Raw genomic sequence first — 20312 nt, 5'->3', positions numbered from 1 at the left:
AAAAACATGTTCTGATAATAGTTATCTTCAAGTTAAAAATATTTCCTCTTACAAAGTATAATCAGAGAAACCTAAAAAAAAAAAAAAAAATCAGGTAAAAGGCACCAAGTATGGTATGCTTCATTTGCTCAGATCTTACACATACCTTAACATCACCTATATCCAACTAATCGCGCCTCTTTTTATTCAAGTATGTCCAATTAGTCAACTGGAAAAAGGAACTGATAGGCATAATTTTTAAATGAATGAAACATTTGGACAATACAGGTAATTCAGTATTAAGCAAATATTAATCAGAGCGTGTCTACCCTCTGATAACCATCTTGAGATCTTACGAGCAAGATTAATAAAATATTTTATGAAAAAATACTGCTGAGTCTCAGTCTTCAAAATTTTATTCTATTCTGAGGAATGGTTTATCTCAAACAAAAAATTAATTAGTGCAGACAATCAGGACAATACCAAACTGAACACAAAGAGTCAAAATGCCATTTATTTAAATTACAAATCAAGACTAGAAGGATGAGCAGCTTTGATTACACACTATGATTGTAATTAGGAGAGATTTTGAGATTAGGTTAAAACAAAGTCAATAAAAGCTTTTGGAAAAGAAATAACACAAGTTATTGGAGTACATATTTGAAAAACTACAAGAGCAGTTTCATCATTGCAAGCTAACCACATTTATACGATTGTTATTCATTTCATTTTTCCTTTTTTGCAGTATCCTGAATAGATTTTATATTCTTTTTGTTTGTTTGTTTTGGTTTTTTTGTTTGTTTTGGTTTTGTGGTACGAGGGCCTCTCACTGCTGTGGCCTCTCCCGTTGCGGAGCACAGGCTCCGGATGTGCAGGCTCGGCGGCCATGGTGCACGGGCTCAGCCGCTCCACGGCATGTGGGATCTTCCCGGACCGGGGCATGAACCCGCGTCCCCTGCACCAGCAGGCGGACTCTCAACCACTGCGCCACCAGGGAAGCCCTAGATTTTATACTCTTATGAATTTCTATAGTAATCCTGTGTACTAATGCACAAAAACAGCACTGCTTTCAAACAACTGGGAGAAACAGATACAAAACTGAATATTAGGCATATGCTGTTTTGTACTGTCTCTTTAGTCTAATGTCTCACCAGGGAAAAAATATACAAAAAAGTGGCAAAGTACTCCACCTATTACAGGAATTCCTACACAAATTATGTTTACCCAACAGATGGGACTATTCACTGGAAGCCTACTGTTTACAAACACACATTTTTAAGCAGAGAAAGTTTCCTGGCTCCTTATAAGTATGATCAAATCCTAGCACCATATGCCACTCAAATATAGAAAATGCCTGCTCCTGTTTCAAATAAGCACAGCTGGGAATGTTTGTATTCACTGTTTCAAGGCAGAATCTACTAGACTAACAGAACCTTTTCCAGGGCTAGTTCATTATCAGGAAGAGCAAATTAAAGAAAATCAAACACAAAGTCACAACAAACCCAAGGGTTTAAACGCTCATTGCTGCTACGTAGGAGACTACCTCAGTTCCGAACTGCCACTCGGAATGGGCAACAAGAGCAACTCTAGAATTTCTCTAAGAAGCAGTTTTAGGTCCATTTCCGTCTGTGAACAATCGCTTGACTAGCCCTGCCTGGAGAGGATATCTGACATTTTTTGTGTGCCTGGGGTCTGCACCATGTTCTTATATTTGCAGGGTTCTCCACCGTGAGTCCTGGTGGAGGCGGACCCCTACATCAGCAGGGCACAGGAATGAGACACCACAGGACCACTGCACACACGTGCGCTGGGCTTTCAGATCTGGGGCTGGTGATGCACAGGGGCAGGGCTAAAGGAGAATCTGTCCAACAGCAGCAGCGGTGGGGCGCCATGGAGCCCTGGACTGGGGAACGGTGCAAGTGTCCAGGGCCCATAGGGGCAGTGGCTCAAGCAGTGGCAACCAGGGTCCAGCAGTACCAGCAGCAGGACCCTGTGGGACTGGCTCTTGGGGCAACTTGGCTCTGATGGGCTCGCCTCCCTCTGGTCCTGCCCAATGTCCAGTCAGCCCAGTGACTGTAAGAGCAACCCAATGTCCAGGTGACAACTTCCTTTTTTGTTTCAACGAGAGAGGGCTTGTTTGGCTTGTCCTAGAACTCCCCAGAATGTAGCCAAAGTAACTTTGGTTGAAAAAGCTTCTGAAGTTACTAGGTACTCACCATGGTCACAGAAAAACCCAAATAACGCCTCACTGAATCATCTCTTTTTAAAAAATCATGGCTTCCCAGCTAACCACCAAGAATCATTAAGTGGTAAACAGTCCCCCCAAAACTGAGACTAATTAATCTTTTATAAGGAGTATTCCTGCCATGAGCCACTGAAATTTTAGAAAATGTCTGACAAAATACTATCTGCTTTGGAACAGTTACTGTTGAGCAGTTCTTCCCAACAAGAGTTAAATGCTCTAAGCACACAGGTCTACAGAGACCTGTCACAGTTCAGAATAACGAAACCACATCTTTGATATAGAAGAGAAAACCCATACTTCTCCCTCTAAGGTCAGTGGACATAACTCGATCCATGAGAAAGAATTTTCATACCCATTAAAATTAGATATAAGGTTTTATTCTTTTTTGGGGGGGGTCTACATTCATTTTATGCCACTCCAGACAAGACTATTCCCCACAGCTTTAATTTTTTAAAAATTAAAGTATGAAGATATCTATTCTGGTATGAAAGTATCTATTCTGCACGAAAATAAACAACCACGTTCTATAATAAACTTTCATATCTTGGCCCAAAGCCCATTATTATCTTTAAAGTGAAAAAAGGTTTAAGAAAAAAAAAAATACAGAACTAAGCCCTTTATATCCTTCTTGGGACTAATTCCATCCTATTTTTGGAAACAAGATTACAAATAATTGTATTTTCAATTTTATTTTTATAAATTTCCTATATGAACATTTAAAATACAGCAACAGTCAAAAGTGGAATGAGTCCATAGCAGGCTTTTGCCACAAGCAAAGAGTGAAATGAAACATCCAGACTGAAACTTGTTAACAAAGAGACGGACACGTGTCCAGCTCACTAACAGGTCTTAGATGTTAAGCAAATTGACGGTTATGCTTTGAATCCTTTCCAAAGAGTTACAGTAATCAGTATGAAGTTAAAAAGTAAACAGCATAATAAAGATGCAAGTTAGCCGACAGGAACATCATCCTCACAAAAGTCCTTTAATCTCTATTTCATTTACTTAAAATTCTGCATTAAGTTGAAAGAGGCAATAAACAGGTCCCTGCTGGGGATGGGCTAAGTAAGCATCTATGGAATCTGTCTGGGAATATAAATCTGGGGACTGTAAGCCCTCCAGGGATCAACTGCATGCTGGGTATCCACATACCAGGAATAACCACATTTAAATTTTATAGTCACTTATAAACACCAATTCAAAATTTCTAGAGTTAACATTGAAAAGTTACTAAGAATCTTCTTCTGGGATTGTGGTTTATGTGATTTTCTCTAACAGTAACAATGTTTTGGGATCATTCATTCTTCCTCCATTCCTACCTTCTATTATCAAACCAGGGACAGTAAAGGAGAAATTCACATTTTGGTAAACATGGACACATGACCGGAACTAGTCTGTCAGATCTGTCATTAGGAGAAAATGCTCTCTCAAGTCAGTAAGAATGGAGTTTCAGAAAATCTTTGTGAAAGACAGAGATTTTTTTTAGAGCTAAAAGTCCTTTATTCATCTCTGTTTACTTAATTCTTTATATTGCCAGGTTCTCTAGAGATATTAAAAAAAAAACATCTAGAACCGTTATATGAAGGGTTAAAATATGAGGGGAAATGTTAGTTTCTACACAGTCAAAATGATCCACACCAAAACACAACGGAACGAAGACCTAAGCTATTAAGTGTCGCAATATTAGCACAAGCGAATTAGAAATGTAAATGAAAAAGCTTTCACTTGTCTCGTGGAAGCACTTCTTGAAATCATGTTACAGACTTGTTTGGTCACTCTGGCTAAAGTTCTCCACTTAGAACCCACGATGATCCTGAGATGAATGACCCAAATGGAATCACTTCTTCAAATCCAAGTCATCTCCAGTAAGAACTTGTAAAATGTCAATGCTACTCTGCTTCAGAAATTCTCCGGAAACAATCATATCTGTTATGACCACATGGAGTTGAAAAGATGGTCAATTAAAATCAGAAACAGATACACAACTCTGTGGGAGAGATATAAGCATTGGGACACACCATATTAATATTAGAGATCAAAATCGAACAAGAGAGCACAGAATCATACCACTTTAAGCCCTGGAAATCAATGTCAGATACTTTGACTAGGAATGAGATGAGAATAGTCCACACACTTTTACCTGCCAAAGTTTATCTTCCCCTTCCTTATAAACAAATAGACAAAAGGACGTGATGCCTTAGGAATGGAACATTCATTTGTTAGTTCCAGGGCTCCTAAATATAACCATGTGATATAGAAGAAAGGCCAAAATCAGGTTGAAAGCTTTACACCAAGTGCCCAACCATGCACGTCTTGGGCACTAAGAAATAAGAAAGTTACCCCAAGCCTTAAGCACCCTGGGACTGTGAAGGGTTCTGCTGGGTTGGGCTGGCGAAAAGGTTCATTTGGTCTTTTTTGCAAGATGGCTCTAGTAGCACTTAGTTGTCTTTAACTTCATTTGAAACAATTTTGTTAGACTGTATGTGACAGCTGTCATATCAGCGTGCATTTAAAAAACGACATCAAAATTGGTGAATTTTTGTGTAGCCATTTTAATATTGAAGATAGAAGAAAAAAGCAACATTTTGTCATATTGTGCTTTATTACTTCAAGAAAAGTAAAAATGCAACTGAAATGCAAAAAGATTTGTGCAGTGTATGGAGAAAGTGCTGTGACTGAGCGAACGTGTCAGAAGTGGTCTGCGAAGTTTCGTGCTGGAGATTTCTCGCTGGAAGATGCTCCACGGTCGGGTAGAGCAGATGAAGTTGATAGCAATCAAATTGAGACATTAATTGAGAACAATCAACGCTATACCATGTAGGAGACAGCCGACATACTCAAAATATCCAAATCAAGCGTTGAAAATCATTTGCACCAGCTTGGTGATGTTAATCGCTTTGACGTTTGGGTTCCACATAAGTTAAGCGAAGAAAAAACCTTCTTGACTGTATTTCCACATGTGATTCTCTACTTAAATGTAATGAAAACATTCCATTTTTAAAACAAATTGTGACGAGCGATGAAAAGTGGATACCGTACAATACTGTGGAATGGAAGAGATCGTGGGGCAAGCAAAATGAACCACCACCAACCACACCAAAGGCCGGTCTTCATTCGAAGTAGGTGATGTTGTATGTATGGTGGCATTGGAAGGGAGTCCTCTATTATGAGATCCTTCTGGAAAACCAAACGATTAACTCCAACAAGTACTGATCGCGATTAGACCAACTGAAAGCTGCGCTTGACGAAAAGCGTCCAGAATCAGTCCACAGAAAACGCATAATCTTCCGTCAGGGTAACGCAAGGCTGCTAGTTTCTTTGATGACCAGGCGAAAACTGCCAAAGCTTGGCTGCGAAGTTCTGATTCATCTGCCGTACTCAGCAGACATTGCACCTTTGGATTTCCATTTATTTAGGTCTATTACAAAATTCTCTTAATGGAAAAAATTTCAATTCCCTGGAAGACTATAAAAGCACCTGGAACAGTTCTTTGCTCAAAAAGATAGAAAGTTTTGGGAAGACGGAATTATGAAGTTGCCTGAAAAACGGCAGAAGGTAGTGGAACAAATGCGTGAATACGTTGTTCAATAAAGTTCTTGGTGAAAATGAAAAATGTGTCTTTTATTTTTACTTAAAAACTGAAGGCACTTTTTGGCCAACCCAATACTTAGTCAAAATGGGCAAGACTAGTTCATTTGAACCAAAATACAACCTGTTGTTGTGAGCTGGGCAGCTCCCAGAGGACAGGACCAATGAAGAGTGAACCAGGAGAAAAGAATGACTGTAAACAAGGTTAAGAAAACTGAAGGTCAACAACCTGGGGAACTCAGCCCTTTGTGGGAAGCTGTAGGTGGGAGTCGCACTCAGTTTGGCTGGTTGATGAAGAAACCAACTGGTTGCGTTTCACTTAAGAAAAGGGTTCTCAATTAAACGGACCTTTCCTGATGAGTAGGGGACTCAGCAGATTCAAAACAAAACAAAACAAAACAAAATAAAAGAACAGGTATAGGAGTCTAACTCATGGCTTAGTGATGAAGTTCTGTCTCAGGGTCTCAAGCCTAAAGGATATGGGCAAGGGATCAATCGGGGAAAGTCTGACACGGCAGTAATACTGAATTTTCAGACACATGAACATGGAATATCTGTCCATTTATTTAAGTCTTCTTTTATTTCCTTAGGCAACGCTTTAGTTTTTAGTGTAAAAATGTTGCAAATTTCATGTTAGATTTATCTCTAAGATTTTTGAAGATATTTTAAAAATATATAAGATATTTTTAATAAAACTTATAAATTTTAATAAATTGCAGATTATTCTTTCCTAGTATACAGAAATATAACAGATTTTTGTATGCTCATCTTGTATTTTGTAACACTGCTAAACACATAAATTTCAGCAGCTTTTTAAAGATAATATCACTTTTTCTGCAATCATGTAACCCTCAGTAAAATACATTTTTACATCTTCTCTTACAATCTAGATGCTTTTTATTTCTTTTTCTTATTGCAGTGGCTAGTAACTCCATTATTGGGATCTGTTGTTGAGTTTCTTGCATTGATGAGTTTGTAGTTTTCATCAAATGTAAAAATTTTTCAGTATTATTTATTCAAATACTTTTCCACCCCTGCCTCCTTTGGGATTCCAGTTATACATATATTAGGCCACTTGACGTTGTCCTGTAATTCACTAATGGTCTTTTCATTGTGTTTGATTTCTTTTTCTTCCTATCTGCCTTTCAGTTTGAAGAGTTATATTGCTATATTTTAAAGTTGACTAATATTTTCTTCTGCATGTCTAATCTGCTGCTAGTCCTACCCAATGTGTTTTTCATCTCAGACATTCTGATCACATGGAGTACAGTTATGACGTTTCAACGCACTTCTCTGCTAACCCTAACATCTGTGTCAGCTTTGGTTTGGTTTCAGTTGATTGATTTTTCTCATTTTGGGTCACGCTTTCCTTCTTTACATGCCTGATAATCTCTGACTGGATTCTAGACATTGTAAATTTTGGTGCTGGATATTTCTGTATTCCTATAAATATTCCTGAGCTTCCTTCTCCAGTGCCGCAAAGATACCTGGAAATGGTCTGATGCTTTCTGGTCTTGCTTTTAAGATTTCTTAGGCAGGACCAGAGCTATATTCGGTCCAGGGTTAGTAACCCCCACTACAGACCCAGGACACTTCTGTGTACCCTTATCCAATAACCCCATGGATTACAAAGTTTTTCAGTCTGGCTGCTGAGAAGAGGCACTGAACCTCACGCTGTGTGAACCTGGGGAACTACTGCCTCCACTTTTTGGGTCCCTGGGCCCTGGTCTTGGGCAGTCTCTTTACATGAATGTGCTGGTGAATAATCTGCTAAATACTAGACAAAGAACCTCTGAGGATCTCCAGAGTTCACTCTCTCCACAGCTCTCTCCTCTCCAGTACTCTGCCTTGATCTCTCTGAACTTTCGGCTCCCTTCACCGCAGGGATCCCTCCAGGTTTCACCTGTTTTCTCCCTCTCTGTGCCACACCTGGAAATTCTCTCAGGGCAGTAACCCGAGCAATCACAGGGCTCACCTTGCTGGTTTTCCATCTCTCAGCCATTACACCTTCGGTTGCCTGACGTCCAGTATCTTGAAAACAATTATTCCATATACTTTGTCCAGTGTTACGGCTGTTTAGATTACCTATCTAGAATTCTCCTTCAACTCTCTCAGTGAGGTTTTCTACTTTTCTTCATGTTCTACTCATTTCTTATAAAGGTTATTCCCAGGTACTTAATAAATTTTACTGATATTGTAGAATTTTCGTCCTTTTATAGGACATAAGAAAAAGTAAATTTTCCCTTAACCATTCCTATTTTTTACTGAAATAAATAGATAAATATCCATCAAATTTCTACTGTTTCTACTGTAACAGAAATTGAACCAGAGGCAGATCATGTAAGGAGACTATAAGATTTTCTGCAGTTTAGAGTATCCAATTATTCCTCCTGCTGGAATGAGTATTGTGCCTAGCACTAGAAATTTTGGGCATATATATATATTTTGAATATAATTATAAAATATTTTTTATCCCAAAGTAGAAAAAATGATTTACAGTAACTATTTTCTGGGGGAAAAAAATGGGTACAAATCTGCCTATGACACTTAAGCAACTTTGTTTAATTACTGAACTACTCTCATTTTCTCAGTGTAGCCACCTGTCCTAAACATGGATATAAGCATCAATATGAGTAATATAACATTTGAAACTTACTAAAATTCATTGTGTAGTTTATAACACAAGCAGCCAAGAAAATGTTATTTTTTGTCAAAGACGGAAAAGCTGAATTTATATTAAATATTTGCTTTTTTTAGGGTTAGCACTTTCATAACTGACACCAAAAGGTGGAGTTAGGAAACAGCTACCGTTTTTATAGAGTATGTTTTCCAATTTGAGACTTACAGCAGCCTCCTGAAGGTTAACATATGACAGCTGAAGGTGATTATTGGAAGGAAGCAGATGAAAGAGTAATTTGAAAAAATAGCTAAGATTTTTAGACAGGTTTTATATCTTGAAAAAAATGATGACAAAATACAATGGATCCTTAATAACCCATCTCAGTGTCTGAAGCCTTCAGTGAACAGAATATAATTTATCACGTCTAACCTAAACCGTTTTTGCTTCAGAATAACCAATATCTTCCTAACGAGTTTCTGGTGAAATGGTAGTGAAACATCTACCCTGTTTTAATGGTGCATATATAATGAACCACCTTCTCAATCCTGCTTCAATCAAGCAACAATGCTTTGTCTTCTTGAGGATTATCCAGGGTGTGTCAGGTTAACAGGTAAATTAGCCGATGCAAAGAGCAAGGCAAAAAAGAGCTCAATCTCCTCGCATATTTTTTTTTTTTGCGGTTCGCGGGCCTCTCACTGTTGTGGCCTCTCCCGTTGCGGAGCACAGGCTCCGGACGCGCAGGCTCAGCGGCCATGGCTCACGGGCCCAGCCGCTCCGCAGCACGTGGGATCTTCCCAGACCGGTGCACGAACCCGCGTCCCCTGCATCGGCAGGCAGACTCTCAACCACTGCGCCACCAGGGAAGCCCTCCTCGCATATTTTTAAGTTGACACCAAAATTGTTCTATCATATAGAAGTTTAAATAGTTGCATATATAATAATGGCATAGTATATGTTTTAAAATAAAACGGTCACACACTGTTTTAAATGTATCCAATGGAAGTTAATATAATGATTTTGATATACACACTTTCTATTTGTTAAACATGAACTGACAGAGGGCTTCCCTGGTGGCACAGTGGTTGAGAGTCCGCCTGCCGATGCAGGGGACACAGGTTCGTGCCCCGGTCCGGGAAGATCCCACGTGCCGCGGAGTGGCTGGGCCCGTGAGCCATGTCCGCTGAGCCTGCGCATCCAGAGCCTGTGCTCCGCAACAGAAGAGGCCACAACAGTGAGAGGCCCGTGTACTGCAAAAAAAAAAAAAAAAAAAAATGAACTGACAGAGCTTTCATACTGTTTCTTTTTACTCTTTGAACTTGAGTATTAAATCCATTTATCCCACAGAATTTTATTCTAATGTAACATTTTTCTATGCCTGAAAGATATTATTTATTACTCAACATACTTCTCTGAAATAAAAATATACAAATAAATGGTAATTTAAAAAGAATTTCCTTTTGTCAAAATGGTCTAAGCACTTAAAAAAAATTTCATCTGGATTACTTGTGGATTGTAATTATTGTTACCACACAGCTAATGAAAACAACATCAATGTATTACAAATTTTGAAAAATAATTATTAAACATTAAAAACTTAGAAGGAGATATGTCTCTTGAAAGTGTCTGTTTATTCAATTACTTCACATTTTATTGAAGGTAAAGTTATTTACTATTAGAATGACCAGAACTGGGTAGACATTTACTACAAAAAGAAAAGAAGGTACTGGCCACATATCTGCATACAGTTAGTTTAAATCTAACGAGTACACGAAGACATGAACAAGCAGAGAAGAGGCTGCTGCACACCAGCAAGCAAAACACACTGAAGTGATAAAAATGCATATGGATTTAGAATAGCAAATGATATCTTTTTGCAAAAGTTAACGGAAGTGTCTTCCGAATGAATGAGAAAATACAAAGCACAAACTTTCCTATAGTGCATGGTCCTTCTACATCAGGAGGGCACATTGATCTGATGAAAATAAACAGAACTTTTCACCCCCTCCTCGTTGAGATCTATCACTGAAGCCTCCCCGAGCTCTTTTCACTTCTGGGTAGGTGAAACGAAGACAAGTGTGTTTCAGGGAAGAGTATTTCTCAAAGGGCTTTTTATTTCTAACACATCTTGAAAATTCTAATTCTATTATGTGGAAGTGTGTGTACACCACAGCGCATTCCACTAAGTCTGCAGCCTGGATAAAACAAGGTGCCTCTTGCCCGCGGTAACTCTTGCAGATGTTTCTCTGCTTTGTTCTCATAAACGTTCCTTGAGGCACAATATATACTTTGATGATGGCTGGAGAAGGGAAAAGGGAAGGTTGTTCACAAAAACATGGTACAGTTCTTGCTGACCACCTATACATCTGAATTAAGAAAACCCCAAGATTGGTCAAAAGATCCCATTTCTAGTGTCATACTCTGCCCTTAAAAGTAGTATGTATAGAGTGAAGGCAAGGAGCTCTTCTATGGGATGTTTAAAAGAGGCTTCTTCAAGCCCAATATTTTAAACTCTGCTTGTCTTGCACCCTGAAGGTGTGGTTTCAAAGAAGACTCACTGGGAAAGGCGTGTCCTTCTTTTGAGAAGTGGAAGAGATAACACAAAGCAGGTATGAAAAGAGAACTGGCAGGTGCCAACACAGAAGCATGTTCTCAGGTAGCTCAATTTCAGAAAACATGCACGTGGAAACTGAAGATCTAAAAAACTGTTCCTTTGCCACTGTCCATGGCATATACCCCAGGTTTAAGACCACTGTTACAGATCACCCACATCACTACTTCTTTTTATGAGGAAAAACAGTATGGATTCTTTTGAAACCTCACTTCCTTCTCCCTGGGGCATACGAAACATGGTATCATTTAGTTTTTATGAGAACCCTCTAAGGTGGGTTTTATTATACCCATTTTACAGATGGGAAAAGTAAGATCAAACTGGTTAGATAACTTGTCCAAAGTCAAACAGATAATAAGTTGAATAGAAGTATCTGAACTCAAGTCCTCTGCCATCGAAGCCCACTGCTCATAATGGTTCTCATTTCTAAGCTCACTTTTTTTTTTGCTTTCTAATACCCCTTCTAACAAACCAAGCTCCATGTCATATTATGATAAAATAGAATTTAATAGAATGTATTAACTGATTGCTGGTGGGCCAGAAAATATGTTGTTCTACATACATTAGAGCCTTTTAATGCTCACACCACCACAAATGAGGTTTGATCACCCCCATTTTGCAGATACTGAAAGTGGGGCTAACAGGCTTCTTGCCCGAGGTCATACCACTAACACTAGCTGGTGGTGAGCTCAGATTCAAACGTAGGTCTGTTTGATTTCAACAAGCTCTTAACTATTATGATAAATTGTTCTCACAACAGCAGATCCTCTGACAGTACAGGCCTAATGATGAAAGAGGAGGACACAAACTCCTCTGTCTAAACAGGGCAGGTGGATAATGGGACTGGGCAAAGCAAGCAGGGCACAAGGTGGGGACCAGAGAGTGCTGAGAACTGGGTATCCATGCCTGTACCCCAGGACAGCACTGCCAGCGCCAGCTTCTGTGTGGGGCTGCAAACCCAGGAAGCCATGCCTGCTGACTGTTCAAGAGGGACTGAAAAGCAGATTTTTATGTGAAATCTTACAAGTGTTAAATTCTGGCAATCAATTAAGAAATATCTACTGTGCATATATCCACATATATTTTTAAACTGATATTTTAAATACCCACACCATGCTCCAGGCAGGCTGAATGTGGTTCATGGACCACCATATTATAACTTCTGAGGTAAAGAGTGCATGGTGGGCTATGCCCCATGTTGAGAAGATCATTACTCTATATAAAATATCTCTAGAGACTTCCCTGGAGGTCCAGTGGTTAAGACTTTGCCCTTCCACTGCAGGGGGCATGGGTTCGATCCCTGGTTGGGGAACTAAGATCCCACATGCCACGCAGCCAAAAATAAATCAAGAGTGAAGATTATGTTTAAATAAATAAATAAAAATATCTCTAGACAGCCAATTCTCTTTCTTATTTCATTTAAATAAGAGCAAGGTACTGCTGATTTCTGCTGATTTGGGGGCCTCTGGGACTGGTTTAGGCAGTTGCTAATTCTCCATCCCACTCAGAACTGGAGTATCCAGCATAATCCTCACATAGAACAGGAGGTAAAAAGATACAAAACTAGAAAAACATCAAGCACTGCAAGGAGGTAAGGCTGGGAAGCTGATCCTGATGCTTCCTGGGTGAAGCTGCACCTCAGATATAACCTGATCTCCAGTCTCCCCCATCTCCGTCCTCTGTACTCAGTCCCCAGTACCTAGCACATGGCAGGTGTTCAATAAATATTCATTTTTCCTGCTCAGTGTAGACGCTGTACTCATGTCCATCCTCCCATAGTCCCATTTCTTCCCACCCCAACTCTGAAAGTTAGCCAGGAAGGCATTTGTTGACTAATCAGAGCTCCAGAAGCTATGACCTAAAGGTATCTGTTTAAGCATTCACGCTCCTCAGACAGGAACAATGCTGGTGGGTGGGAGAGCTGCCACAAGAAGTCAAACCTACCAGGCTAAAGCTGCTGCTTGCATTCCTCTGTAACTACAGCTTCTTTGGTCTGGTGATTTCACTACCGGGCTTACTTTCACAAATATAATGACAGGCTTCCTAAGTGTGCATACAACCTGTATCAGAATAGTAAATCACATTCTGATTATATGTTCAAATCTATGCCTTCAATCCTTAATGCCTTACAAATTAAATCCAATATTCCCCCAGCTTGCGCTATTATGGCCAATAGGCAAATATTCTAGACACATCAACCTGAAATAGAATCTTATTTTCAAGCAATCAATTACTTATATTCGCTGGTGTAGGTGGTGAGCTCACTGTCGTTGTGCATCCACTTGAATTCCAAGGGCCAGCTCCCTTCAGCAAGGCAAGTGAGAACGAGACGGTTCCCTTCCAGGTGAATCTGCGGAAGGCCCGGCTCTGTTTTAAAATACGGCACAACGTCATCTGAAATATTAAAGGAAAAAGAGAAAGAAAGGAAAAAAACTGAATGAAGTGCACATGAAAATGTCATTCATCCAATTAATCAATCACTTGTTTAAACAGACCTAATTTTAAAAAGCAGAAATGATGGCTATTTGGCCCAATTAAGTAGCAAATTATCCTTGACCCCCTAGAAACCTGCAATACCCTAGACAATATTTCAAAAGGCTGAATGCTCTATGACAGCACCATGTGAAAGCACCTGACAAGTTCATCCAAGTTATTTCCACTTGTGATTAATACTTACTTACGGCATACTGGGCAATCTCTGCTGATGCAAGCCTTGGTTTTAACTAGGCATTATATTCTCAAAGTAACAATCAAGGGTATATACCTTGGCTCTAAAAGAAAAATATAACCTTCACTTAGTTATAAAAAAAAAAAGTAACTAGGATAAGCACATATACATATACATATACATACAGATTAACACATATACATAAATGACATGCATCACAATCCAGTTTTCGTCTCACACACACACTGTCTCCTTCAGTGACACCCAGGGGGCTAGCACACTGGAAACCCACGTGTGTTCATACAGTGGAACAGCCTGCAGCAACAGGAACGAACCAACTATTGCTACACACAACACACAACACCACGGATGGAGACGTATGTGTAGTGAGAGAAGCCAGACAGGAAAAAATTAGAGCATATGCTTCCATGCAAAAGTTCAGAAAAGTTCAAAACCAGGCGAAACTAGTCTGTGGTGTTAGAGGTCAGTCAGGGTGAGCGTTGTTACCTCTGGGGGATGGGGATGCTGGCAGGTGTGTAACAGGGCAGCTCGTGGAGAGCACATCAAGACCCATTTGTCAACATGGTTACACGGGGCCATTCACTTTGTGAAAATTCATAGAAAGTCATCCTGTATCTGACTTGTGCAATTTTTGTATGATGCTTCCTTAATTTTTAAAAAGTGTATGAACATAGGAGACTTATTTGCAGTTCTAGCTCTATCATTTTTCTAATAAAATCCCCAGGGTACACCCACATAATCCGGTATGTCTATCCTTCAGGCCTCCTACCCTCTCGACTCAGGAATGAACACTCCAGCACACTCTGCTTTTCACTCTTAAGCCAGGCTAAGCCCTTTCTCCCTGGGGGGGGGGGGGGGGGGGGGGCTTGCCTGTGTTCCTCCTCCACCCCGAGTGCTCCTCCCCAGCTCCCTGCAAAAAGCTGATGCATTCCCATCCTTCGGGTTCACCAAGCTCCTCCCACCAACACGCCCTAACAAACCGTGACTTATACCCAGTGGATTCCCATGCACGATCTCAATCACTTCTGAATTTCTAAACCAATGCCAGGAACAAAGTAGATACTGAATAAATATTCGTTCAATGAATAAATACAATAATAACAAAATTAACAGTAATAGCTAGTGTTCACTGAGTATCTACTATGCCGGAAACTGTTCCAAGTGCTTTATATGTATTACTTGATTTAATTTTCATGAAAGCCCTACAAAATAGATGCCATTATTATACCCATTTTACAGATGGGTAAAGAGAGGCATAGGGAAACTAACTTGTTCAAGGCCACCCAGACAGTATGTGGTACAATCATGATTTAAACCCCAGATAATCTGTTCCAGAATCCAGATATCCTATATATTATGACTCTAAATGTCACAGGTTTCTCAATAGAGAAATTTTCTTCTCAAGAGTCCCTATCTTAATGGGACTTCCCTGGTGGTCCAGTGGTTAAGACTTCACGCTCCCAATGCCGGGGGGCCGGGGTTTAATCCCAAGTCAGGGAACTAGATCCCGCATGTGGCAACGAAGATCCTGTGTGTTGCAACTAAGACCCAGCATAGAATGAATGAATGAATGAATGAATGAATGAATGAAAGAATCCTTATCTTAACTTCAAATTTTTGATAAATTTGTAGAATTACTAAACTGGACTTTTAAATTACTGTATTTTTCAAATTAATCACCAAATAGCATATTAACAGTGCCAAAGTTGAGACTGTTTTTACATTAAATTGTACGTATAGCTGGTTTCTTCTGTACTGAATGTATAGAATTTAAATATAGAGTTTATTTTGCCATTGTGCTGATCACTGCATTCCATAATTGGTACATTGGTAATGCAATGTTACCAGTCTCTTACTAGTATTTATCCACATAAATAAATGTTAACTCGTATCTGTGAGTGTAGTAAGAGCCTGTAATAAGGAGATTTAACCGCCTCAATGAGATGCCGGGCAGGAGTTGAGAGCGAAAAGATCAGTAGTTGTCGATACTCCAACACACCACGTGCAAAGGCCCTGCGGTGGTAGCAAACATGGCGAGTAACCTTGGAAAGCACAAAAGACTGAAACACCAGCAGTTCTGTAGGTTCAGAGAGAATGACTGGAAGCAGGGCCTCGCAGGCAAGGCAAACACAAGTCTTCTTTCCACATCATCCCTGTGTGATTTTCAGTGGTGCCCACTTCACATTCAAAAGCGTTCTTCTCATGTGAATAATAAATTATATGACCACCCTATTTCTAGGCCTTGGTCAAAAGTACTGTCAGTATAATTACGATGATGATTAGCTATTAATATAAAAGGACGGCAGAAAGGCTTTGAAGGGGCCATGTAGTTAAACGTTCATTCTGGCTGCAACATGGAGAAGGAATTAAGAGGGGCCAGAGTAGTGGGAATAGACCAGTTAGGAGGTCACTGCAGTAACCCAAGGAAATGCTCTGAAAGGTGACAGTGGGTTGGATCAAGGTAAGAATAGTGACTGTGGTGGTGGAGACAGAAATGGATGGCTCTAAGACAAGATCTAGGGGGCAAAAAAGACTTAACGATGGACTGAATACGGGCGTAAAGGACTGAGAGGTTCAAGAAGGATTCTTAGATCTCTGACATGCACAACTTTCCGTTCAAGAAGCACACCTTGATTCTGTAATCAGCATGGGGAATACAACAAGAATAAGACAGAGTTTCTGTCCCTTTAGAGGTTATAGTCTAAATCTGGCACAGGAATAGAAACGGTAAAGTGTCAGGTGCTATGACCCTAACCCTAACGCAAAGGCAGGAAGTAGTCACCCCCGTCCTACGCCAGAAGTTCCACCTGCTTCTGTCGCACACACCTACTCTAAGTTACAATTCAAGTGCATTCTTCGGTTTTGATTGTCAACTGTGTGCCCAATTTCCCCTTTTGCTATGTGCTAAAGTCACACACTCCCACGACCCACACAGTCCAATGAAGCTGAGCTGTGATGGATGCGGCTTTGATACCTCGGGACTGACTGCGCTGCTGGCTTTACTAATGCCCTGCCACGTGCACTATATTCAACAACAGAAAAAGAAATGCCTTCGTAGGGTTCCAGTGTGCTACAGGAGTGGGTCATTAAAAAAACAGGTATTTTTGAAAGAAAAAGGCTTCAAGATAGATGCTTAAGAAGCTGAATTTGGTTTTACAGTTGACAGAGCATCACTGATTTAATACATGATGGTTCTGAATGTAAATAATACCATAATAATTCAATTTTTCCTAGAATTCATCGTTTACTAAACATGCCTACACCGTGTACAAATTATGCTGGGTATTGTGATCTAGTAGGAAAAAATATTTTCAAAAAAGAGAGGTTTCATAGGGCTGGCGAGCAAATACCTTGCGACAGTGAAGAATTACGGTTGGCACTGACTCTGACGGTAGTTATAGGGAGGAGGGAGGGTAACTATGGCAGTGTTCTGGAATGCTAAGGGTCTAAGTTAAAATTACTGCCACAAGTGTTTTAACATAGATTAGCCGATGTGCAGAATAACGTAGTTAGCTCTCTGAGCCCAGAAATATTTACCACTGAAATATACAGAGTAGATCATGAAATTAAGAGGGCCTAAAGGTAACAAAACATAAAAGCCCTGGGGAGAGAAAGAGAAACAGAAGGAATAGTATTCAGGTCTGCACAGACCCCTACAAAAGCATGTGATCTTTATATATCTTAAATGGAACAGAAAAGAGTTTGAAAAGATCCATAAAGACAAAAATGACTGAGGTACCTCTGAGATAAGATTATGAGACTCTGACCTGGGGACAAGTCAGTGGTCCACCTGATGCTCTTTGAGGTGTATGTGTGTGTGTTTCTCCCAAATAATAACTAATAGGAAAAATGAGCAGACATTAAGTATGCTTCTGTATTCTTACAATGAACATTCATGGAACCCTGAATGAATTACTAAGAAAAACTGTGAAATTTCCATTTTCACATACAATTAAATACAACATAAATCATTTATGAAAGAAAGAGTCTCATCTGTCTGGATAATACAGATTTAAGGTCCATCCAAAGGAGAGGAATGGACTTGGTGTTCTCTCAAGACAACATCATAATTTTATGATGTATAAGTCACTTCCCTAAATGGATTTCTAAGGTTTTCAGATATAGTGTAAATGTATTTAACTTTACCTGTCCAATATGAAGATAGTCTTCTGCTCATCCAGAAAGGAACCATGACCCATTTGCCACAATAAAAGTCATTTCCTTGGGGAAGCCAGAGAATAAGATGCTCTGAAGCAGAACTACGTCCTGGGGTTCCAGGCTTTCCTACCAGGAGGAAGAGTGGCCTTGCCATGGGTTTTAATTATCTGCTCCCAGCGGAATATGGAGGATTTATTACCAGATACTCCTTCATGGCAGAATGGATAGGAGTCACCTAGTCGGTGCCAGGAAAGTCAAACTTCAAGCGATTCTTGCGACGCTGCCAATGAGAGAACTTCAGCCACAACCGTCAATAGTTGTAATCTGTTCCGTAACTTCCCCTCTTCTCCCCCATTTTAAAGTGATAACGAGTAAAGAAATAATATTAATCACTTCCACTTAGTAGAGGAATCAACCTACCACAAACAAGGGGGGGTCCAGAGCAGAGCAGCCCCACATGTTCTGGTGACAACAAACTTTAGTAAGCAATCATCATCAGTGCCGTCAGCCAGGTGAGAGTCCAGCGGGAAGGGCTGGGAGTCACAGCACGTGGCGAGCACTCAGCTGGAGCAGGGCCCTGTACTACTGAACTCTGCTTTCTTGACGGCTGAATTTCCCAGGGCAGCTAATCTTTTGGTTTGAACCACTCATCTTCCCTTCAAAGCTTCTTTTATATCAAATTCAAACATTTTCATGCCCCAAGCTTATGAATTTACCACTAGCAGAAAGTTTTATTTTTCAAACCCCAGTGAAAAACAAAAGCACAGGGCATAATGCATCATTTGTGAACAGCTATTCTGAAAAATATGGGTAGAAGACTCCTTTTGGGTAAACACAGTCATTCAAATTTCAGCTGCCGGCAGGTCATAACGCACACCCATCGAAGCCAGGAATTTAATCTCACAGTATGTTGTGCTTTTTTCATAACAGTAGCATTAATCTTTTTAAAACAACTGCTGTGCATTGTAAATGTATTTCTGAGGATTAGATATGTTCTCTTATAGTTAAATACGCAAATCTGGAAAGGTCTCACTACAATGCAGAAGGATGATCCTAGAAGATAACAGTCTCAGGACAAAGTCCTCTACGTGCTTTAGGACAGGCTGTTTCAACCTGCACTTCCTGTGAGCACCTAATGTAAACCCTTCGGTGGTTAAGCTGAAATGAAGAAGGAAAGGAGGAGACAAAGGAGGAAGAGGAAGAGACGGTGGCTCTATCATCCCCGCTAATTCTCAAGCTTCATTCTTCTAGCTTATCAGAAATATTTGTAAATATTTTCCAGTGACAGACTTTCAAATATAGTAGGATGTACCATCACATTCTGGGGCTAAAAAAGTTAGCCAACTTCTCTGTATGTCACTTTATATATTTCTACTACTGCCTTGTAAAATGAATGAGAATCAGAAATTTCAGGGCAAAAGGTAGCTACAATTGAACAAACATATACAGGTCTGACTTCAAACATCAGAACCTATCACGATGACCACGAAGCACGGGGACACGGTGCTCTCCAGTTCTCACTCTCTCGTAAGCACTTCCGATGGGGCAGGACTGGAGGCTGGGCTGTAAGCCAGGCTTCCACCCTGCGCTGCAGCATCTCCGACCAACAAGCAGCCAGGCCCTCACCCCTTCCCAGCTGGCGGAGCTTCACACAGAAGAGGGGACACAAGACAGGCCCACAGTGGCTCCCGCACCACATCACCAAGGCTCATCATCGTCCCTCAGGCACTTGCTGAGTGTCTCCTGGCTGCTCTGGGGATACAGCTCGTCCCTGTCCTGAGGGGTCACAGCCCAGGGAGCAAGAGGCTAGTCAACGAGCCAAGGGCAATACAGGAGGTGAGAGCACAGAGGCAGGAAGCCATTGCCTGAGAGGGCCCTGATGAGGTTCAGGACCGAAGACCTCCCCGCCTGAGGGTCCGCGTATCAGCCAGGACAGAAGCGGAAGGGGTGCCAGTGCCCAGAGCAAGCTGACAGCCTCGGGCTTCACAGGGGCTGAGGCCCCAAGGCCGTACGGAGCCGTGAGGGCTCAGGTACATCTCCGTGCTGCTGCAGCTACGCAGTGGCTTCCAAAGGTTTCTGACGGCTTGTTAAGGCACTGTCTCATCCCTTATGACAAATGAGAATTTTTTGAGATCAATGCACTCCTCCATCCCAACTAAGAAGGAAACTTCTATGAGTCGTCTGTTTGTTTGTGCCTGGGCCCAGCTGTGAAAGGTCAGCAGGGCTGCAGGACCGTCCTCGCAGGCCTGGAGAGGCCTCTGAGGATGAGGAATGGCCTGGTGGAATGGCAGAGACTACTAAGCCTGCTTAGGGACGGAGTTCGGGAAGCCAGGGGACAGGACACCTGAGTCCCCTATATGAGGAAGGAAAAGACTTACTGTTCATCCCTCTTGCAAGTGTCTGCCCCCCTGTCCTCTGGGGGGCA

The 20312-nt window shown here is 40.8% G+C and overlaps 1 protein-coding gene across 1 annotated transcript in view; it reads right to left on the bottom strand.

Moving 5' to 3' along the window:
- SDK1 (sidekick cell adhesion molecule 1) overlaps window positions 1-20312 on the bottom strand; it is an 822147-nt gene that overhangs the window by 523042 nt on the left and 278793 nt on the right. The window contains exon 2 of the mRNA XM_073791836.1: window positions 13275-13434. Coding sequence (XP_073647937.1) covers window positions 13275-13434 — 160 coding nt within the window. The remainder of the gene's footprint in view (window positions 1-13274; window positions 13435-20312) is intronic.

This window comes from Tursiops truncatus, chromosome 15 (genome assembly GCF_011762595.2).
Source record: "Tursiops truncatus isolate mTurTru1 chromosome 15, mTurTru1.mat.Y, whole genome shotgun sequence".
Taxonomy (NCBI): domain Eukaryota; kingdom Metazoa; phylum Chordata; class Mammalia; order Artiodactyla; family Delphinidae; genus Tursiops; species Tursiops truncatus.
This window is presented reverse-complemented; position numbering and strand designations above follow the sequence as displayed.